General features: G+C 36.6%; 1 protein-coding gene across 8 annotated transcripts in view; it reads right to left on the bottom strand.

Annotated features, from left to right (window-relative positions):
• Positions 1–25,146, bottom strand: part of Ube2e3 (ubiquitin conjugating enzyme E2 E3) — a 98,297-nt gene that overhangs the window by 16,962 nt on the left and 56,189 nt on the right. For 4 of the 8 annotated variants that reach the window (XM_087201101.1, XM_087201090.1, XM_087201084.1 and 1 more), the window contains one exon: positions 14,534–14,632. The exons of the other annotated variants lie outside the window; for them this stretch is intronic. In XM_087201101.1, the coding sequence (XP_087057227.1) occupies positions 14,534–14,632 (99 nt within the window). The remainder of the gene's footprint in view (positions 1–14,533; positions 14,633–25,146) is intronic. 8 annotated transcript variants of the gene reach the window in all.

Here is a 25,146-nt window from a genome sequence, read left to right as displayed (position 1 = left end):
ATCTGAATTGTAACTCAAGACTTTGATCATAAATTAAAACTAAAATTCCAGTCATAACCCAAGGTGTTTGTATGCCAGGCTGGTCATAACTCAAGGGTCCACTGTAATTGGAATCAGTGAAAAAGCAGAAAACACAAATGACATTGAAAAAAAAACCTCTTTACTGGAAATAATAGCAGGAAACTTTCCAAACATGGGAAAAGAATTTAACATAGAGACAAGTGAGCCATATAGAACCCCAAATAGCCATGTCCAGAAAAGAATCTCTCCACAGTACCATCGTCAAAATTCCCCCAAAGTCCAACACAAGAACAGAATCTTAAAATCTGTGAGAGAAAAGCAAATCACTTACAACAGTAAACCCATTAGAATTGTAGCAGATTCTCAACACACTTAATGGCCTGGACAGCTCAGAGTGAAAAGTAATTCATGCCCTAAAAGAAAACAACTTTCAACCCAGACTGATACAGTGGTACCTCAGACCGTGAACATGCTTCATTCCATGATTTTGGAAAAGATGGCCATGTTCATTTTTGTGAGGTAAAGATGGCCATGGTCGTGTTCATCACCTGATGCAGGGTTTCCAAACAAAAACATAATTTTGCCAAATGCTTCTGTTTGCGAACCAAACTGCTCATGAACCAAGGTACTGCTATATATGCTGCAAAATGTTTCTTTAAAATTGATGAAGAAATAAGATATTTCTACGATAAAGAAGTATTTTTTATGACTTTAAAAAAGTCATGACAACCAAACCAGCTCCTGCACAAAGTTTTAAAGATATCTTAGAAATAGACAATGAAAAAAAGCCTAAAAAAATGAATACACCAGGCAAGGTAAGCAGTTAAGTAGAAGGGAAATCAGAAAGGAAATCAGCAACAGGAAAATAATGCAAGGACAAGAATAAGTCAAAACCTTTCAGTAATCACTCTCAATGTGAATGGCCTCAATTCCCCAATCAAAAGATAGATTGGCTGATAGATCAGGAAACAAAATCCAACCATATGCTGTATGCAAGAAGACATTTAACCCAAAAAGAAACTCATAGGCTAAAAATCAAAGGATGGAAAACAACATTTCATGAAAAGGGAACCAGAAAATAAGCAAGAACAGCTACTTCATATTGAGACAAAATGAACTTCAAGGCAGAACTGATTAGAAGAGGCAAAGAAAGTCAACTACATATTGGTTAAGGGGACAACTCAACAGGAAGCGAGAATGATTATGAACATATATGCATTGAACAACAGTGTATCCAACTTTATAAAACAAGTACTACTGGATATAAAAGATCAGATAAACAAAAACACAATTATACTGGAGGACTTCAATATGCTACTGTTATGAACAGAGAAATCAGCAAGACAAAAAAATCAAAAAAGAAATATCAGAGTTGAACAAAACCTTTGAAAAAATGGACTTAATAGATATCTAGTTTTTCAGCAAACAAGAAAATACATTCTTCTCAGTAGCATATGAAATACTCTCTAAATAGATCATGTACTAGCAAATTAAGCAGGCTTAAGTTATACAAGAGAATAAAAATTATACCATGCATATCATCAGATCACAGCACAATGAAACTAGCAATCAATGGCAAAGAAATCACAGAAATTATGCAAACCCATGGAAATTAAACAATATCCTCTTGAATAATCAATAGGTTACAGAACAAATCAAGGAAGAACTAAGATAATTCCTAGAATTAAACCCTAATGCTATCCCCCTGGCCCTTCTCTTCCTATCTCACATTATCTATTATACCTTTTAGTCCCCATTTACACTTTCAGCCTCTCACACCAGAGAAACCATTCGGTATTTACATATGTGCGTCTCATTTATTTCACTTAAGAGCATCGCCTCAATGTGCATCCATCCAGCTATAAATGTCTCTAATTTCTCATTTTTCATAGCTGAGCAGCACTCTATTCTATAAAAAAACCCCACATTCTCTTTATCCAGTCTCCAGCTAATCGGCAATCAGGGTGCCTCCAAGTCCCAGACACTACAACTGTGCTGCTATGAACATGGGTGCACACACATCACTGTGGCATGATTCCTCCAATCATGGAAGTAGGAGGGGTGGGGGAGGGGAAAGAAGGGAATGGACTTGATATGGGAGGGTGGAAAGATGGAAGCAAAGTCTTTGTTAATGGGGAGGGATGGAGGGGTTGAAGAGAGGGCAGGAGAGTGCGGAGAAGATGGGAACTAGGAGAGCCTGTGTAGGGGTGCGGGTTTCCAATGATGAATGTCATTGTGTTGTGTACCTAGAATGTATCAGTAAGATTCATTTAGGAAAACAAACCCCACAATGCTAGTACAATACCAGAACCTATGGGACAATATAAGCAGTCATAGTAAGGAAGTTCACAGCTGTGAATGCCCACATTAAAAAAAAAAAAAAAAAAAAAATGCAAGCTCAAATAAATTACCTAATGATGTGCATCAAAGTCCTAGAAAAACAAGAACAATCCAAATCTAAAGCCAGTACAAGTTACGAAAGTATGACGATCAGAGCAGAAATCAATGAAATTGAGACAAAAAAAAATACAAAGAAATCAAAGAGCTGGTTCTTCGAAAGAATGGACAAACCCTTAGCCAATCTTACCAAAATAAATAAATAAATAAAAGGAAAAAGATTCAAATCAATCCAATAGAAATGAAAACAGTGAAATCACCATGGACACTGCCAAAATCTAGGAGATTATTAGTAACTACTTTGCAAAACTGCATGCCAATAAAATGAAGAACTCAGAAGAAATGGATGGACACCAAGATATAAATTACCAATACTGAATGAAGATGAATATAAAAACCCTGAATAATCCAGTAACAGGCAATGAAATTGAAGCAGTAATTTTAAAAACCTACTAAGAAAGCCCAGGAGGTCTGGACAGATTCACTTGCTAAATTCTACAAGGACTTCAGGGAAGATCGAACACCAATATTCTTCAAACTCTCAAATGAAATTAAAAGGGAAGGAGTACAGTACTTCCAAAGTCATTCCTGGAAGCTAGCATTACCATGATTCTAAAACCAGACACGGATCCAACCAAAAAAAAAAGAGAACTATAAGCCAATCTCTTTATGGAACACAGAGGCAAAAATCCTCCTCAACAAGATACTAGCAAACAGAATGGAAGAAATCATCAAAACATAGGCTTCATCCCAGGGATGCAAGGGTGATTCAACATACACATAAATATTACCTATCACATAAACAAAAACAAGGACAAAAATCACATCATCATCTCAAAAGATATAGAAAAAGTCTTGACAAACTCCAACATCCATTCATGATAAAAACATGGTAAAATACATATAGAAGGAATTTGGCTTAATTGATCAAAGTCATTTATGACAAAACCACTGCCAACATCATATTAAATGGAGAAAACTGAAAGCTTTGCCTCTAAAATCAGAAATAAAATAAGGATGTCCACTATCACCACTCCTGTTCCACACATTACCCAAATGTTGAAGAGCTATTATGCAAGAAAAAGAAATAAACAGGGATATGTATAGAAAAGGAAGAAGCCAAATTATTATTTGCAAATAGCATGCCTCCTACATCAAAGACTCAAAATATTCCATCAAAAGACTCCTTGAATTAATAAATTCAGCAATGTAGCAGGATACAAAATCAATACACAAAAATCAGTAGTGCTCCTGTACACTAATAATGAGCTAAATGAAATTAGGGAAAAAATGTCTTTCACAACAGCATCAAGAAAAATTGAATATTTAGGAATTAATCTAACCAAGGAAGTGAAAGACCTCTACAATGAAAACCACAGAACTGTGGAAAAGGAAATCAAAATGGATATCAGGAAATAGAAAGATATCCCGTTTCTTCACCAGCAGAAACAATACAGTCAAAATGGCCATACTCCCAAAAGTGATACACAGATTTAACATAATCCCAATCAAACTACCAACAGTATTCCTCACAGAAATAGAGAAAGAAATCCTAAAATTCACACATAAGCAGAAGACACCCAGAATAGCAAAATCAATGTAGAGTAATAAGAGCAAAGCAGGAAGCATCACAATCTGAAATTTCAAATTACAAAGCTACAGTGACAAAACCAGCATGGTACTGGCACAAAAACAGACACACAGATCAACTGAACAAAATAAAGGATGTAGAAACAACCCCAGGCACATTTACATATTTGATTTTTGAAAAGAGGGTCAAAAACATACCCTGGTAGAGAGACAGCCTCTGGGAAATGTGGCTATTCACATGCAGAAGAGTATGTCTAGACCAGTGTTTAGAGCTTCCAGTGTTACAAACCACTCATGACAGCACATGCGCCACAGGTTCACCACCAGTGGTAGACACTGCACACCAATTTACTAAAGTTTTGCCATGTACTCATCTAAATGAAAATGGATCAAAGATCTAAATGTTAAAACAGAAAAAATATGCTGGAAAATAAAATACATAAAACTCTTAAAAGACACAGGCATAGACAAGAACTTACCAAATTAAAAAATTTCTGCATTGAAAAAAAAAAAATCAACATAGTGAAAAGACAACGTATAGGGTGGGAAAAAATTTTGTCAGCAGTTCTTCAGGCAAAGGACTAATATCTAAAATATATAAAGAATTCAAAAAAATTAGACACTTCCAAATAAATGATCCAATCAAAAAATTAGGCAAGTGCAATGAATAGACACTTCTCAGAAGTACAAATAGCCAATAAACACAGGAAAAAAATGTTTAATATCACTGGCCATTAAAGAAATGCAAATTAAAACAATACTGAAATTCCATCTTACTCTAGAAAGGATGGCTATCATCAAGAAATAAATTACGACAAATGCTGGCAAACCTTGCAAGGAAAAAGGAGTCCTACATTGTTGGTAGGAATTATACATTGTTGGTGGGAATTATTTTCATAGTAGTTGTACTACTATGAAAATCAGGGTGGAGATTTCTCAAAAAATTAAAATTACAGGGGCAACCCACTTTCCAGTCCCCCTTCTGTCTCTCTTGGAAGCTTTCTTTCTCTCAATAAATTTTTCCTACTCTTAACCTCCATTGTTCCTAAAATTCATTCTTCAACTTTAGAGAACAAGAACTCGCATTTTTGATATCTAATAGGTTTGGGAGTTACATCTCTTTTTTTGGAATGCAAAACTTCTGAGTAACAAAACAGAATATCTGGCTGAAGAAATTTCTAAGTAATGTGTTGAAGATATGACTTGGCTTACCTCAACTGCTTACAGGAAACTGACAGATGAAAGAAATTATTCAAGGACAGAATTTTTCATTGAAAGAGAAGAACTTAAATTTTGGAAAATTCTCACCTCATCAGTACTGAGAGGAATGAGAATGTGTGCTCAAAAGAAAAGAGGGTATAACCAAGTGACCATTTGATAAGGAGATAGTATGGACTGGATCTCAACAGAAGCTTCCCCTATTCACCATTAACGTGGACAATGATCTGAAGGAATTGTAGAAATTACCAGGCCTGTTTCTTCCACCACAGGCTCAAGAATCACAGGCTTTTGGAGAGCAATGTCATGGAGGTACCCAAGGCACCTGAGGGACATCAAGTTTCTCTGCCTAAACTACATTCAGGATCTCTTACCAAGCTCCTCAACCATCCCATCCTCCAGCAGCCACCAGTATTGTGTACAATGCACCCAGAAAACCTGTGGTGAGATAACTGCTTCTCCTTAGATCTAAAAGGATCTAAGGATCAAACCACTGCAGAAACCAGGCAGAAAACTACTGTAGGGAGAAGGCCATGCAAGATCATGGAGATGGATCGCAGTCACAGTGTGCTCAGAGGGTAGGATCTCCTCCCTTCACTACAGTGGTACTGGAAGGGAGACCCCTGAATCAAAGATTATCCTCAAGAGCTAAGTTTAGGTCTCGCTTGGGCCCTGTTACTTCTTTTTTCTTCCCTAGCTCTCCCTTCTGGAATAAGAACAGCCGTCTTATTGCTGGTGCCACCAATCGTATCTGGAAAGTGCCTAACTTGTTTGATTTCACAGGTTCACAGCAATTTGTCTCTGATTAAATCTCACCTTGCATCTCACTCATATCTGATTTATAAGATACTTACAGTAGACTCTTGTACTTTTTGGTTGATGTTGCAATAAAGTAAGATTTTTAAGAGTACTGGCATGGATATATGTGCACCCATGTTCATAGCGGCACAGTTTATAACAGCTAAAACTTGGAAACAGCCCAACTGCCCATCAACTGAAGACTAGATAAAGATGATGTGGTTTTTTTATAAAATGGAGTACTACTCACCCATAAAGAATGAGAAACTAGAGACATTTATAGCTAAATGGATGCACTTTGAGGCCATACTCTTAAGTGAAATAAATAGGACAGATGTGCAAATACCAAATAGTTTCTCTGGTGTGAGAAACTGAAAGTGTAAATAAGGATCAAAATGCATAATTGATATTGTGAAATAGGAAGAAAAGGTCTAAAGGAGTAGGGGAAGTGGGAGGGGTAGGGGAAAGGAAAGAAGGGAATGGAATTAATATGAGAAAAGGAAAAAATGGAAACAAAGTCTTTGTAAATAGGGAAGGATGGAGGGGTTGAAGGGAGGGCAGGGGAAGGGGGAAAAATAAGAACCACGATATACTATGTAAAGGTACAAATTTCCAATGATGAATGTCATTATATTGGATACTTAAAATGTACCAATAAAAATTATTTTTTTAAAAAACAGAAAAAAAATTAAAATTAGGAATTTCATTTGACCTCGGGGAATAAAGACCTCATATTACAGTAATACATATATACCCTATGTTTTTAGTGGCACAATTTATAAGAGCTAAATCTTAGAAGTGATCTACATGTCTATTAACAGATGAATAAAGAAAATGTGATATTTACATACAATGGAGTAATAGTCTGCTATAAAGGATAAACTTGAGTTACTTCCAGAAAAATGGATGCACCTTCAGACTATAGTGTTAAGTGAAATAAATCAGACACGAAAGCTTAAATACTTCATGGTTTCTCCTCAATGAGAAACCCAAAATAGAAAAAAAGAGCAAAATAAAGGCAGATAATAAGAAGTAGGGAGACAAATCTTTCTCATATGGGAAGGGGGATTAGAAAATAAGTGGAAGGGGATGAAAAAAGAATTAAGATGTGTCACATATGTACCAACTCCCACAAAGAATGTAATCATTATGTCCTGCAAACATGTATACTGATAAAAATTTGTATAAAATTTTTTAAGTAAAAATGAATATTGTACAGCTTATACATTACATTTATCTTCTTATAAGATGTGTCTGTGCCAGCTACCATTGTTTTTATCATCGTAATAAATACATAAGAGACAGTAAGACTAGTAGAAGAGCGGAAGAACAGGACATTTCAGTAATAATGAACGAGCCACAATTAGGCAAAATCAAATAATTTTACACTGCACCAAACTGTATGGAAATACTTTAGTACTTCAGAAATATATCTAGTGTCTGCAGATTCTATACAAAATGATTACATTTGGAAAATGTATTTTTAATTTGACAAGACAATTACACATCTTAAGATATCATATCCCTAAAAAAGTAGCAGTCTAAAACATAGAGCAGCATTTATAAAGGTAGCTCATCTATTCATTATAAATGTATATTTAAAAATACATATAATATGTTGCTTTTTTAGCTTGAAGTAATTTAAAATAGTTATCAGAATTTGTAAACATCTTCTGTGGCAAACCCTTCAGAACTGGTTCATTTAAAAATGCATAATATTAGAAATTAAAATCAATCACTATTAAAATCACTAAAATAAGCATTAATTGCTCCTAGTATTGATACAGCTGTTCTTAATAATGCTATCATCTTAGCATTTTAGTACGAGCACTATTGAAATAAGGGAAGAGAAAGTTCACTATAACTTTTTTTAGGCCAATAGTGTACAACTCAGGGTAGGGCTCCATAAAATATTCTCCTGAGTTCTAAAATGGGTATTAAAACTAAAGATATTCACTCTAGCATTAAGATAGTGGAAAATTGCAAAAACCCAAAGTGTCCATCAATAAACAGTAAACATATTTTATGGCAATTAAAATAAATGTCCAAACTGTACACGGTGGCACATGTTTGTAACCCTAGCACTCTGGGACGATAGGGCATGAGGACTGATTACAAGTTTGAGCTCACCTGGGTAAATGAACCACTTAGCAAGACTCTATCTCAAAAAGAAGGGGAGTGGGGATGGAGAATGTAGCTCAGGGTAAAGTCTTTTGGTTCAATTCCCAATATTGGGAGAAAGAAAAGGTGTTCGAGTTCGATTAGATATGAGAAATATCACATTACTAGCCACATTATATTTATTTTTTATACTTATGTTAAAACAAAAAAGAAGAGAGTTTCAAAGTGCGTTGAACTTTAGTTTACTATTGGTGTAAGTCAATGAAGAGGAAACAATTTATGGAATAGCAGCTCTATGCCAGACACATAAAATGTTATCTATCTTGATCTTTAGTAATCTGTGGAGAATTTTTAATGACACTTTCATAGATATGAAAATGAAGGGCCAGTAAGGTTAAATGGCTGGCTTATGTTCATATATAGATAAGATTCTCTTTTAAAACACCTTCTTCACAAATTTTAAAGCAGTAAATCCGAAAAATAACATCTTCAATAATTTTCTATAAATTGTGATCAGAGTACTGTCCTGTAGAGAGCAGTTGGTTCTTTTTGTAAAATTTGTGTTAATCAGACTCTAATTCCTTTATTAAAAAGTAGATCTAACCACTGGACATGGTGGTGCATGCCTATGTAATCCTAGCACTCAAGAAGCTGAGTCAGAAGGGTCTCCAAGAGTCGAAGGCCAATCTGGGCTACAAAAGTGAGTAAAGGCGAGTGTGAAATACACAACATGACCCTGACTCAAAAAAAAAAAAAAAATTGCCACTTTAACATCTTTTACATAAATTACAGCAAAATGCTTGTATAACTTCCTAGTCCTTTGTAATTTACTATGATATGTGAGAGCAGAATTTTTGAGACCTAGTCGTTTTCACATATTGAGAATGTGACATACAAATCAATTTTCTTTTTCTGCCCAGCTCTGACAACATTACCACCTGGTTTACAGAGAAAGCAGCAGTATTTATTTTCATGGTCTTTCGTCTAAAGGTACTAGATTGAACATAATCCTAAAAAGGCAGTGTGTCTATATGATATATAGCACTCACAAACAAATTTGCAGTTTGGAAAACCATGTTTATGAAAGAGTTAATATTTCTACCAGTTAAATGTATATACAAAAAAGAATGATTAACTAAAAAAGTATTGAAAGCACCTGCCTAAAGATTTCCATCTGTACCAGATAATAGGCTTTCTTGATCCAGTAATTACCATAGAGTCCTTCTTCAAAACTACTACTGTACTGTACTATAAACCTGGTGCTCTGTCTCTCTTAAGGCCTATTATGACATCCATCATCCAAATGCAGCCAGGCCTATTGTGTATAATCATGAGAAACACTTTATAACAGAATAAGGATGCCAGCCACATTTATTCATTGCAAAGTACACTTGTATAAATGCAAGTGAAAGCATTTATAAAAGTGCAATCATACACAAGATGAAGTATTTTTTAAAACATCCAAGCTCAGTCAGTTCAACAATATTTTGATCATCTAGTACTCAGTAGGCCCTAGTGCTGGAAGGATAAATTGTGAGGACAGTGAAATTCTACATCAACATAAGCACACTGTATTTCCCTGATACTGTGGTCACAATCTTACAACTTAAGTCTCTCACTTTTTATATTCACATTCACTGTGAAGTATAATGCTAGACTGAACTAAAATACTTATAATCAAGGCTGCTCTGTTCAGGAGATCTCTGACTTCTGTTAATGGAGACATCATGAATATCCTTCTCAGGCCATCCACATGGGACCCTCTGCAAAATCCAGGAGCTACTCTTCTTATTTCCAGTTAAACTCCCTTAACCTCCTCTTTGGGTTTGTGATTTCATTCCTCTACTTTGCAGAACCATGAGCTCAGTACATATGGTAACATCTGGGAGCTTTAAAAACAAAAACAACAAAAAAGCATACCACAGCGATACATGTGCACCCATGTTCATAGCAGCACAGTTTGTAACAGCTAAAACTTGGAAACAGCCCAACTGCCCATCAACTGAAGACTAGATAAAGAAGATGTGTTTTTTTTACAAAATGGACTACTACTCAGCCATAAAGAATGAGAAACTAGAGACATTTATAGCTAAATGGATGCACATTGAGGCCATACTTGTAAGTGAAATAAATAGGACATACATATGTAAATACTGAATAGTTTCTCTGGTGTGAGAAACTGAAAGTGTAAACAAGGATCAAAATGTATAATAGATAATGTGAAATAGGAAGAAAAGGTCCAAAGGGGAAGGGAGGAGTAGGGGAAAGGAAAGAAGGGAAAGGAATAAATATGAGAAAAGGAAAAAATGGAAACAAAGTCTTTATAAATAGGGAGGGATGGAGAGGTTGAAGGGAGGGCAAGGGAATGGGGAAAAATATAAGAACCAAGAGACATTATGTAAAGGCACAAATTCCCTATAATGAATGTCAGCATATTGTATACCTAAAATGTACAAATAAAAATTAATAAATTTTAACAAAAAGAACCTACTAAGACATTAAAAAAAGAATACCCCTTTCCTCCCATTCTCTTCTTTTTCCATCTCTTAGCTGAAGCCTATATAGAGTTCTACATCTCTAATGGAAGAGAGGAAGAGGAGGAAATAATAATCTCAGCTACCAATGAGTTGCTTATTTTAACAAGGTTATCAAGGTGCTTGGGGTTTTGGAATATCCCTAGCACGGAGAAAAGATTTAATCACATCAAGTACATCAAATGCTAAATGGACATGTGTGAACTACAACAGAAACCTAAGCAGGGTTCATAACATTTTCCTAGGGGAAAACCATACCTCAGTATTCCTTCCCATACTTCAAACAATTGTTTTATAAGTGAACAGCTTCTAAGTGTTTTAGGAAATGTTTTATTTCTCTGGCTCAAAGTAAATTAGGAGTCCACAATTTACTAGAAAGAGATACACAGGCAACGCAACTTGGGACAAAGCTGGCTAGGAAAACAATACAGAGAGAAGTGATTCTAAGTGAAAAGGAAAAACTAGTTATCTTGTGGTAGTTTCCCACCGTTTTATATTCTTACTCCCTTCTCCCAGAATGACCTTTTACAAATCTGTGAATTCGGCCAAAGAGAAAAATTATTCAACCAACTAGAAAATGCCATAGTTTATTAATTCATATTGTGCATTATGAACATGAATTCACCTTGAATCAAAAAGATGTAGCTGAGCTTTTACAATATACAAAATATAGTACTTGTCAGATGCAATGAAGAAACAAATCACCAATTATAGATTTACTGAGTATCTACTATTTTGTGTTAAGTACCTGTGCTAGAAATTATTGATGCAATGGTCATTGCCTTCAAGATTCTCGTGTGAAGACACAGATATTAATTAAACTCAAAAAACATGAAAAAGAAAACGTAACAAATGTTATAATGGAAAGATGTGGGAAACTGTGACCTAGTAATCCTGGTACTCTGGGCTGCTGAAGCAGAGGATCACAAGTTGGAGCCCAGCCTGAGCAATTTAGCAACTTAGAAAGACTCTATCTGAAAACAAATAAAAAGTGGAGTGGAGATGATGCAGCTCAATGAAAATGCTCTGGGATCAATATTCAGTATGGGGAGGGTGGGGTTGTAGATATAAATTTGAGACCTTGGTATATCGGTGGTGGTGATTAAAGTCCTGAAGGTAGGATGGGCCAGGCTAAGAATACAAAATAAGAGATGATGCTAAAAATGAGAGAACCATACCTAACCCACACTAATACAGGGCAAACAGATATGTGTTGGACCAAAAAAAAAATGCCAATGAGAGCAAAGTAGAGATATAGGAAGAGGCCGGGGCTAGAACAGTGTTACGGACTAAGGAAAACTTCACCTGGAGTCGTAAGGAAAATAAGAAAGCTGGAATCTGGAACATTCTCTAAGACATAATGTTAAGTGGAAAGAGGAAAAAAAAGAAATGGATATAAATGTACCTATTATTGTAAGTATGAGCTACAAAAGCTATTTGCATGTGTTTTTACTCTTACTGGAAAAATATAAAAGAAAATGCTAATAGTGGTTATCTCTAAGAATATTTGAGGTACCAGAATGAGAAGGAAATCTACTTCTAATAATTTACTATGTTTAAAAAAGATTTTTTAAAATTAAAAAATAAAGGTGAGCTAGGTGTGCTGGCCTATGCCTTTACCCAGCATTCTAAGTAGCTAACGTAAGTCCAAGCTCAGCCTAGGCAAGATAGCAAGACCTACGCCAAAATAATACTAATAAAAAACTGGGGGGAGCTGGGGAGGCTTTGGGTACATTCCCTAGTACTGCAAAGGGGGCAGGGACCCTAGTGAGGCTTATATACTAAAGCACGTCTTAAAGACACTGCAGAAGAAAATCTAAACCATAAAGAATATTACATAATTTCTACATGCTTTTAGCCCTGATCCTAAAGCTGGAGAACTCTAGGAGACTCCTTGATTCTGAAATAATATAGATTAATAGGAGGAGCTTTTACAGATCTTGGCTAGAACTGCTTACACATTCTTAGGTTATTCCCTTCTCCTCAATGCTTATACACTGAAGTTTAAGTGCTTATCCAAACCATTAGGCATTTTACCAAAACACTGTAAATCTGTATAACAAGTCAATCATATCTGATAGTTCATTTCATTTTCCACTCTTTAAGACAAGCTATGTTGGGTAAAATAAAACGAACAGCTGAATAATGCATTAAGCTCTAGTTCAGTTTATCATAAAGTCTAAACTTAACAAACTTTTAAAGCATCCACCAGTCCAGTACTTTTGTAGGTTTTGTTTTAGAGTCTGATACATGAGGACCAGGTATGGAAATGTAATCTCTACCAGGAATTGTGTTGTGTGCTACATTTTTTTCAAAAATAATGTCCATGCAGAACCCCTAACTGGCAATTCAATGAATCTATTTCCTACTTATCTTCTGCTTTATAAAAGATCTCATTCCCTGGTAAACAATGTAATTATAAAATTTCATACAGGTGGCACATATAGGCAACAGTGAAGTGGTCCCAAAATTCACTCTAGAAAGAAACATTTAGTGAGTATATATTATGTGCAAGGGACTGCTGGCTACTGAAAATACAGTGACTAACAAAACTGATCCAGGTCCAGACCTTGTAGAGATTATATAAATATACTAAGAACACAAAGTTATAGACATAAAATAATAATGAATAAGCCAATCCACTTAAATAAACTATATATCCCCTCAAAAGGAGTGCAAGAAAATTAGCATTTAACAAATTAATCCTGTATTTTTTTGTCTGAGCATATGCGGGGCAAGAATATATACTGCCACCAATTAACACTGGATCACTCAAATAATAAGGTGAGAGTGAGGGAAGAAACACTGTAGAGAAAAACCTCCCAGCTGATGCTAATAAGCAACTTCTTTAATTACTAAGTTAATTGATGGCGTTGCTACATCTGAAACCAAGGTCCCTACCTTGGCTACCAAGTAGAATCATCTGTGGAGTTTAAACCCATTCTGATATAGTCAGTCTCGGGTGTGGTCTGAGTTTTTATAGAAGTTCAAAAGATCATCCAATGATATAATGTGTGGCCATGGTTCAAAACTACTGGGGGAAGGAGATCTGACATTCATAAAGAATGGAAACATAAAGCATCCCCAACCCTCAGGTATGACATGATTACTTAGCCTCTGTAATTATTACTCCTGTGGTACAGATGGATGTAACAAGCTATGATAATTTATTGCCAAAACTCATTATTACCTTTGCACTGCAGTGAATTTCATCAAGGTAATGCTGCTCTATTGGTCACAACAAGGAGCATGCCTGCCTTCTTGGAAAACTTTGCTATCATCACCTCAAAAAATTATAATAACAACTAGCCTAAATAGTTTTTTTCAAAAAATTGATCAAATGAGAAAATGTCTCAACATTCTTACTCATACGGTGAACAAGTAATTTACATATACATTTGTCTTTAAAAAGTAGAATTATGAAGTTTAAGGTTCTTGCTTTTCCTGCTTTATGTTTTCTGGCCATTTCTTTCCCTCTGCTTATAAAGCAGAGGAACTTAAAAGCATAAACATTAAATATTAGAGAAAGGTAAACATTAGAGACAGGTAAAACCTTAAAACTTACAGTCTTATTTAAACACCTGACTTTAAATTTTAATATTCAGAAAATTCTACATAATGGGGAACTATACGATATACTATTTTATGTAATTAAAACATTAACCAGTACACATCACTAGACATAATACTTAAGTGTTATGCCACAAGACCTGTAAACTTGGGAAGAATCTAATAAATAATTTCAGAAACTAGTAAGGCAATCAACAATTTTAACATAGAGTGGACCCTTAAGCTGTGACCAGCCTCACATAGGAACAATTTGGTTTACGACCGGAATTTTAGGTTTAACTTACCACCAAAGGCTTGGGTTACAACCCAAATGCAGGTCTTTCCTGGGTGGGGTTAACTGAGAAATCCTCGGCCAATGTGTCTCTAAGGCCATTGAGATCTGCCTGGAAGAAAGCGTGGCCTAAAATTATACAGGAGAGACTTTGAAGGCCATGTAGAGGAGCCTGAGCCTTCAGTTCACCCTGTGGTTGATGACACTGTCACTATAGCAGAGTCCATAGGCTTGCAGGTATATAGTGGTGATGTTGAGGTGGTGGAGGAACATGCAGAGGAACTGTCTACAGAGGAACTTCAGCAACATCTAGCTGAGCAACAGAGAGAATGGCAGCTAAGAAGCTTTCTGAAGAGGAGGGGAAATATCAGCAATCAGTGCAGCAAAGTTCTTCTTCTGAAATGAAGGAAATCCTAAAAAAATGAACAGAGCTACAAACATTTGTAGAGAAGACCCATGCAGGCAGAGAAAAAGCCAACCACTGTATTCACTTGCTTAATGACAATGTCATGTCATACTATAGAACAGTGTTAAAGAAAAGACAGAAACAGACCTTAGACCACTTTTTAGTTCTGAAAAGGCTGAGACTCAATAAGCCAGAAGTGGGTCCTAGTAGACTACAGACTCTCCCAAAGACAAAAATGACACCAGAGAGTCAGATTCCTGATGTTCTTAAGGAAGGGGACTCTCCTTCCAAACAATAACCACTTTCCACTTCATACTCCCTTCCTGCAAGCCAAAGATGCCAACTTGAATGGTGAATACAGTATGAAATTCTTGTTTCTGGTAAACTAGGCCCATTTTATAACTTTTTGGTGAATAGACTAGGAAAATTTGATGTTTCTGGTAAATCACACACATTACACGTCTTTTTTATTATGAAAAGGTTAGTTATGGGGTGCTTTGGGAGGTCAGAACGCATTATGAGTATTTCCATTATTTCTTATGGGAAAAATAGTCTTGATTTACAACCAGCTCTCGTGAACAAATTGAGTTTGTCCTTTAAAAATGATTTAAAGGACTTCAGCAATCCATTATTATCTACAAGTTTACAATATAAAGTAGCAAATGCCTTCCACCTGCCTCAAAAGCGCAAGGTCCCAAGTTTGATACCTGGTACCAAAAACAAAAACAAAAACAAAAAACAAAATAAAGTAGCAAATGGCTAAGAAGAGCAAGAACACATTAATCTATATGATATAAAACTACTGGGAGTACCACAGAACACGCCAAATCAGCCCACTGCAGAAAGGCAGGTCTGCACATGCCCTACCGAGGTCTCGAGTCACGTGGGACACGCCAAATCAGCCTGCTGCAGACAGGAAGGTCTGAGGACACCCTACCGAGGTCCTGAGTCATGCAGAACAAGCCGAATCAGCCCCCTGCAGACAGGCAGGTCTGCGGACACCCTACCAAGGTACTCAGCCGCATGGAACACGCAGAATCAGCCCACACGCCGGCAACAATCCACTGAACAACCCCACCCCACCCCACCCACCCACCCCCTCGTTCCTCTGTACATCCACCTGGTTCCACACTATAAAGATTCAAAGGACACCAGACCACCAGACCACGGTACTGATTCCCACTGCTCCCGGCCCAGAAATAGGGCTTCTGAGCCACCGTCCCACTGCTCCTGGACCAGAGGAAGGGGCTTCCCAGCCACCATCCCTCCCGCTGCTCCAAGCCCACAGGAAAGGGCCTTTGGGCCACCATCCCTACCGCTTCTCCCGGCCCCTGTCCCACCTCTCCCAGCTCAGAGGAGGTAATCTGTGCAGATGCCAACAGCCCCCACCCCAGTCGAAATGAGAAAACACATAAATAAGTCACAAAACCAGACTCACAGATCACCTACAGCAACCCCAAAGGGAAATGAGATGGAACACTCTGATACTCAACCACCTGGACCCACTGAACTGGCAACAAAAGGGGATCTGGAAAAAATGAAATCAGAAATAACTTCTCACATAACAGGAAAAACTGTACTCCTAGTGCAAGACATGATTAATAAACCTAGAGAGGAGCTCAGGAACATGATGGAATCCCAACATAAGAAACAAATGGAATCCATAAAACAGATGCAAATAATTTCCAGGACATGAAAAGCTCCATTGAAAGTCTACACAGCACAATGAGCCAATGTGAGGACAGAATTTCAGATATAGAAGGTAAGATTGCAATCAGTGACCAGGAAAAGAAAAACTGCTTCAAAATTATAAGGAAACATGAGAAATCAATCCAGCAGCTGCTAGATGATGCAAAGAAGAATAACATAAGACTGATTGGGCTCAATGAAGAAACAGGAGAGAGTGCAGATGACATAAAAAAATCTCTTCACAGAAATAATGGTAGAAAACTTCCCAGGGGAAGCAGGGGAAAAGAGCTTGACATACAGATAAGTGAGGCATATGAGACTCCAAATAGCCTTGATCAAAAAAAATCTACACATAGGCATATAATTGTTAAGATTCCAGAAACACAACAGAAGAACAAAGTTCTCCAAGCAGTTAGAGAAAAGAAACAAATCACATACAAAGGAAAGCCCATCAGAATCACAGCAGACTTCTCAACACAAACCCTCAAGGCAAGAAGAGCTTGGAGTGACATATTCCAAGCTCTAAAAGAAAACAGCCTCCAACCTAGATTGATGTACCCTGCAAAACTATCTTTCAAAATGGATGGAGAAATAAGATACTTTCATGACAAAGAGCACCTTAGGAACTCCGTGAATACCAAACCAGCACTCCAAAGAATTTTACACAATATCCTAGGAACAGACATTGAGGATCACAACCCCAGGAAGCAAAGGAGAATGAACCCATCTGGCATGACAAGAAATTAAATGTAAAGGGGGAGAACCCAACAAAAAGAAAACATCATGGCAATGACAAGTCAATACGTTTCAGTTATAAGCATCAATGGTAATGGTCTCAATTCATGAATCAAAAGAAATAGACTGGCAGAATGGGTCAAGAAGCAAAATCCAACAATATGCTGCATACAAGAAACACACTTCATTCAAAAGGAAACTCGTAGACAAAGTTAAAGGGTGGAAAACAATACTGCATGTGACAGGAACCCGAAAAAAAGCAGGAGTAGCTATCCTCTTTGCAGATGAAGTAGATTTCAAACCAACACTGATGAAGAGAGACGAAGAAGGACACTACATCCTTGTAAAGGGAATAATCCAACAGGAAGAGATGACAATCATAAGTATCTATGCACCAAACACTAGTGCAACCAACTATATAAAACAAATACTAATGGACATGAAAAGTCATATATGCACTAATACAATTGTAGTGAGGGACCTCAACACCCCACTGTCACAAATAGATCAACTAGACAAAAAATAAGTGATGAAATACGAGAACTCAATCGAACTCTTGAACAAATGAACTTAACAGATGTTTACAGAGTCTTCCACCCCACAAAATCAGAATACACATTCTTCTCAGCTGCACATGGGTCATTCTCCAAAAAAGACCACATGCTCACACATAGAACATGTTTCAGTAAGTGCAAAGGAATTGAAGTTATCCTCTCTACATTATCAGACCATAGCAAAAGAAACTCAAAAAATTTCATAAACATGTGGAAATTGAACAACACACTTCTGAATAACCAATGGGTCACAGAGGAAATTGAAGAAATCACACAGTTCCTTCAATTAAATGACAATGACAATACAACATATCAGAATCTATGGGACACAATGAAAGCAGTCTTACTAGGGAAATTTATAGCAGTGAATATGCACATTAGGAAAACAGAACGAGCCCAATTAAACAACCTGATACTGAACCTCAAGCTTCTAGAAAAAGAAGAACAGGACAACCCCAGAGCTCATACAAGGGAGGAAATTATAAAGATCAGAGGAGAAATCAATGCAATGGAGACTAAGAGAATGATATAAAAAAATCAATGAAGCCAAGAGTTGGTTCTTTGAAAGAATCAACAAAATTGACAAACCTTTAGCCAACCTTGTCAGAAAAAGGAAAGAAAAGGCCCAAATCCATGCAATTAGGAATGAAAAGGGTGAAATTACAACAGACCCAGCAGAAATCCAGAGGATCATCAATACCTACTTCCAGAACCTATATGCCAATAAGATGGACAACACAAAAGAAATGGACAGATTCCTAGATACATATGAATTACCAAAGTTGAGCGAAGAAGACTTAAAAATTCTGAACAACCCAGTATCAACCAATGAAATTGAAAAGGTAATTAAAAACTTATCAACTAAGAAAAGCCCGGGCCCTGATGGCTTCACTGCTGAATTCTACAGGACATTTAGAAAGGAACTGCTGCCACTACTGTTTAAACTCTTCAGTGAAATGGAAAGGGAAGCAATACTCCCAAATTCATTCCTGGAAGCAAGCATCACCTTGATCCCCAAAGCAGAGAAAGAACCAACATAAAAGGAGAACTATAGGCCAATGTCACTAATGAACATAGATGCAAAAATCCTTCATAAGATAATGGCAAACAGAATGCAGAAGATCATCAAGAAGATCATACACCCTGATCAAGTCAGATTCATCCCAGGGATGCAGGGATGGTTCAATATACGAAAATCAACAAATGTAATACACTGTATCAATAGAGCCAAGGACAAAAACCATATGATCATCTCCATAGATGCAGAAAAAGCATTTGACAAAATCCAACATGCATTTATGATAAAAACCCTACAAAAAATTGGAATAGATGGTCCTTACCTCAATCTGATAGAAGCCATCTATGAAAAACCAACAGCCAACATCATACTAAATGGTCAAAAACTGAAATCCTTCACACTAAAATCAGGAACAAGACAAGGATGTCCACTATCACCACTCTAGTACAATATAGTTCTGGAAACATTAGCCACGGCAATTAGACAAGAGAAAGAAATAAAAGGAATAAAGATAGGAAATGAGGAAGTCAAATTGTCATTATTTGCAGATGACATGATACTCTCTATATAGAAGACCCCAAGAACTCCACCAAAAGTCTTCTAGACTTAATAACCAAATTCAGTCAAGTAGCTGGTTACAAGGTCAACACACAAAAATCAACAGCTTTCCTCTACACGAACAACAGACTCACTGAGAGAGGAACAGGGCAAATAATTCCTTCCACAATAGCATCCAAAAAACTGAAATACCTAGGAATCAACCTAATGAAAGAAATCAAAGACCTCTTCTCTGAAAACTATGGCACTCTGAAAAGAGAGATTGAAGATGATATCAGAAAATGGACAGACATCCCCTGCTCCTGGGTAGGAAGGATTAATATAGTGAAAATGGCCATACTTCCAAAACTGCTATATAGATTTAATGCAATTCCAATTGAGACCCCAGCAGCATACTTCATGGACCTTGAGAAAACAATCCAAAAATTCATTTGGAATAAGAAGAGACCCAGAATATCAAAAGCAATTCTAGGTAACAGAGACATGGCAGGGGGTATCACAATCCCCAACCTGCAACTCTACTACAAAGCTAATGTGATAAAAACAGCATGGTACTGGCAAAGAAACAGACCTGAGGACCAGTGGAACAGATTGGAAGATGCAGAAACAATGCCAGACACACTCTGCCATCTCATCTTCAACAAAGGAGTCAAACACCCTCACTGGAGGAAAGATAGCCTCTATAATATATGGTGCTGGAAAAATTGGGCTTCAACTTGCCAAAGATTAAAACTAGACCTGTATCTCTCACCATGCACTAAACTAAAATCAAAATGGATTAAAGATCTAAATATTAAAATAGGAAACTCTGAACCAGTTGGAACAGAGGTTAGGTAGAACCCTTGAAGACATCGGTGTAGGAAAAGATTTTATGAACAAAACCTCAGTTGCCCGTGAGCTAGCACAAACAATCAACAAATGGGATCTCTTCTTATTAAAAAGCTTCTGCATGGCAAAAGAAACCACCAGCAGTGTGAAGAAACATCCTACAATGTGGGAAGAAAATCTTCACCTGCTCTTCCTCAAACAAAGGTCTACTATCTCGAATCTATAAAGAACTTAAAAAGATCAGACCTCCCAAATTTAAAGACCCAATCCGAAAATGGGCATCTGAAATGAACAGACATTTCTCAGACAAAGAAGTAGAAATAGTAAATAAATACATGAAAAAATGTTCAACATCACTGGTCATTCGAGAGATGCAAATGAAAACAATGCCGAGATTCCACCTCACTTCAGAAAGAATGGCTGCTATCATGAAATCAACCAATAACAAATGCTGGCGGGGCTGGGGGAAAGAGGAACCCTGCTCCACTGCTGGTGGGAGTGTAGCCTGGTGCAACCACTGTGGAAATCAGTATGGAGATACCTCAAAGAACTAGGACTGGAAGTCCCATTTGACTCCACTATTCCACTGCTGGGGATCTTCCCCAAAGAATTAAAAGAATCATACCACAGTGATATATGTGCACCCATGTTCATAGCAGCACAGTTTGTGATAGCTAAAACTTGGAAACAGCCCAAATGCCCATCAACTGGAGACTGGATAAAGAAAACATGGGTTTTTTTATAAAATGGAGTACTACTCAGCCATAAAAAATGAGAAATTAGAGACATTTATAGTTAAGTGGATGCACATTGAGGCGATACTCCTAAGTGAAAGAAATATCCGGGACACACATGTATAAATACCGAATAGTTTCTCTGGTGTGAGAAACTGAAAGTGTAAATAAGGACTAAAATGTGTAATAGGTAATGTGAAATAGGAAGAAAAGGGGCAAAGGGGAAGGAAGAGGGAGGGCTGGGGGAAAGGATAGAAGGGAATGGGATTAATATGAGAAAATGGAAAAATAGGAACAAAATCTTTGTAAATAGGGAGGACTGGAGGGGTTGAAGGGAGGGCTGGGCAAGGGTGAAAGATAAGAACCAAGGGAGACTATGTAAAGGTGCAAATTTCCAATGATGAATGTCATTATATTGTTTACCTAAAATGTACCAATGATTAGAATGAATAATTGATAATGCAAAATAGGAAGAAAAGGTCCAAAGGGATAGGGGTAGTGGGAGGGGCAGGGGAAAGGAAAGAAGGGAAAAGAAAAATGCTGAGAAACGGAAAAAATGGAAATAAAATCTTTGTAAATAGGGAACGGTGGAGGGGGTGAAGGGAGGGCTAGGAATGGGGAAAAAATAAGAACCAAGATGCATTATGTAAAGGTACAATTCCCAATGAGAAATGTAATTGTGCTGTACACCTACAATGTACCAATAAAAGAATTTAATAAAATAAAAAATAAAATATATATATATAAAACTACCGGCACACACAAAAAAACTACTGGCACAATAGAGAAATGATGTCTGAAAATTCTGAAATTTACACAATTGATTACTACGATAGACTTAAGCTGAACATTCCTTAGGATAAGGCCTTACACCATCACTTATTATTGTAAATCTGCATCCTCTATCACCTCCATTATTGTCTAGCTGCACTGAAGATCTTTTTTCCCACTTCTACCCCTTATGTTCTAGGTTTTTCTTGCTATGTATCAGGGCACAGACACCACCATAAACACTATAGAGTTATTGCTTAATGATTTCATCCCATTTCCTATGAACATATTGTCGCTCCTTAAATTTTTAGTTGTACCATGTACATTCTACATTATTCATCCTGATTCAAGCGCTTGCTGAACATTATACTTGGAGGTCTGTCCAACTGTCATCTAAATTCAACAAAAGCAAAATATCCTTTAAAATAAAACCAAGCCCTAACAAACAAAAACTGTAGTACTTAATGGCAAAAGTGTGGCAAGATAGTCCTGCTACAATAGGACAGGTGGGAGGAGAAAGTAATATAATTTCTTAAAAATCCAAAAGCAATTTGTTAAGCCCATTTCCAAGAAGCTCCAGAAGAGAATAAATAGATATAATAAAGGCGTTTGTACTAAGGGGCTCAAAACAAAATAGCGATACTGAAATGCAACAAAACATAAATGTCCAGCAAACAGTAATAGTTAAGTCACGGTTTTCAATCAACTGTGACATGGACGTTCAAGAGTTTTAATACTATTTAATGATATGGGAAAATGTTCATGATAGATTAAGGGGAAAAGCATGTAACAAAATTCTGTATGTACATCAGCAATCCAGTTGCATAAATACATATATACATGATATTAAGTCAGGTGGAAATACTAACAGTAGACATGTCTACGCTGATATAGTTTTTTTTCTACCAAAAATTATACATTTATCACCCCCCCCAAAAAAAAACCTCTTTAAAATAGTACTTTCATTTGCTCCAGTTGCAAAACAAGTTTTAAGCCTCCCCTCTGACCAGCCTCTGCATCTAATCACTGTGTAAGACTTTTTTTTTATTAACCTTTCTTAGAAGGGGAGAAGAAATAAACTGCAGGCTTGGAAGTCCATGAGACCTAAATCCTGGTTATGTTCACTGGATATGTGACAGGCACGTTGTCCCCCTGTGTGTGCAATGCTGCCCACCTTGTGTTACGATCACAAAGGCAACTCCACTTCCACCCAGACATCTGACCTGGGGTTGGGTTATGGATGCTTAAAAGTGAAAGACCTTTACACATTACTCAGTGCAGGTCCTCTGTTTTATAAATGGAGAAACTGTCAGAGACCTGCTCAAAGCCACAGACTAAAACGTGACAGTACCTGAATTCTAAACTTTTGATCCCATGTTTAGTACTATTTCAACAGGATCCTTGGACAATTCCTTAGATCTTTGCCCACGCCATTTTTCCTACTTCCCTGATAACGCTTTGTCTCTTTCACTATTTATCTGGATTCCAGCAATGAAAAGAAGGCCCTCCCTAATGTCAAAAGTTACCTCTCCCTCCTCTCAAACTTACTAGTACCCTCTGCTGTTGGGCTTTTCAGTTAGGTCACACTGATGGAGAGCCAGCTAGAAGAGCACAACAACGTGAGGTAAAGCACCAAACATGAAACGTGTAAATAACTACTGAAGCGTAATTCAAGTTTCACCATAAATCTGGAGTTTCAAAAAAAAGAAGTGATGATGTTCAGTATATAGTCTGCTTCCTAAGACAAGCAAATAAATTAATTTTCAAACACCTAGAAGCTCAGAATATAACTGCAAGGTGATGTGTTACTAAAGATGTGACAACTAACTGCAATGTAGTCCCCTATAATAGATCCTGTAATAAACAGATTAGTGAAAAAAATAGTAAAATCTGAATAAAGCTTGGAGTTTAGTTAAGTTATTTACTAACATTAACTGTGTAGTTTTAACAACCGTAAAACATATTACTACTTCATTTATATTTGCTTTCCATCCTCTAAAGAAGAGGCATCACTATGTTTATAGTTAACATGTCAGAAAGCTTAGCTCCGCCCTGATGACCCTCCACTTTGTGATGATGGATAAGGTCTAATACCCTAATGCTACTCAAAACTACAGTCACTTGGTCATCAATGTAATTCTATCTAACAAAACCTTACTGCCATTTGTCATAACAAGAGTCCACATGTTCATGTTAAAATCTCAAAAAAATGACATTAATTTTATCAATTAGTAAAGAAATATAGTGACCATCTATATAAAAATACTGTCAAAATTTTTATTATCATTCAATGGCTCTATGAAGAGAGATAAGGACTTGATTCAAGTGCTACTTATACTCCATATGAGGATTAAAACCTACTTTAAAAGGAAAAAAAGCCAGTGAATCTTTGAATCATTACTCTTTATTGTGTCTTTAGAGAAAGAAAATGTGCTGAAGCATCAGAAGAAACTTCTGTGAGCTCCCTTATGAAAATTCAGTCTTCTGCTCTTCCATGGTAAAAAAGCACTTCACTCACTGCACAGTTTAAATCTTCTGGTCAACTGAACAATGTGACTGTGAGGGGGATGACTACATAAAAATGTCAGGAATTGTCTTAAGCAATGTTTAAACATACGATTTTTAAGAACTCATACCTACTGAAGTGTCATCTGACTAAACAGTCTTCTCAATATTTTTAATCCATGATCTGTCTGAAAACTGATTATCCACTCTTTCTATTACGCTAAATAAAAATTAATTTCATTCTAATCTAAAGGCTATTACAGTATTTTTATATATCCCAAAGCAGCTAATATAACATCACATAACAAGTTACTCAATAAATGTTTGTTGAATAAATGTCAAGCTTGATAAAATGCATCATGACATAAAATTGATTCTTCATTTAAAAATGTTTCCTATCCATTAATATTTATTGTATGCACATCATAAACCAAGCATTGTAGCTGTGGCAGGGGTAAGAGGAATAAATAAGATGCCACCTAATTAAATTTACAGATATGAAAACCGTTAGTATAACACAAAGAACTAGAACAGCTCAATATGCCATGGAAAGATAAAAACAAACATCAACAGAGTATATCAGAAAGCTCTATGAATTCTATGACAGCTCTATGACTATAGAACAATCCTCCATTCTCACCACTAGGAACACATAAAAATTGCCCCTCCCCATTTTGATATGTAAAATTTTAGAGATGCCAAAGTAACAACATGGATAAATCCAAAAGCATTATGGTAAATAAACCCAGTTGCAAAGTCTACACACTGTATTCTTTGCTTTAAATGACAGGACATCCTAGAAATGGCAAAATGATAGTGCCAGAAAGA

Source organism: Heterocephalus glaber, unplaced genomic scaffold (genome assembly GCF_053883595.1).
Source record: "Heterocephalus glaber isolate CG9 unplaced genomic scaffold, H.glaber_assembly_v1.0 deba00000347, whole genome shotgun sequence".
NCBI lineage: Eukaryota > Metazoa > Chordata > Mammalia > Rodentia > Bathyergidae > Heterocephalus > Heterocephalus glaber.
This window is presented reverse-complemented; position numbering and strand designations above follow the sequence as displayed.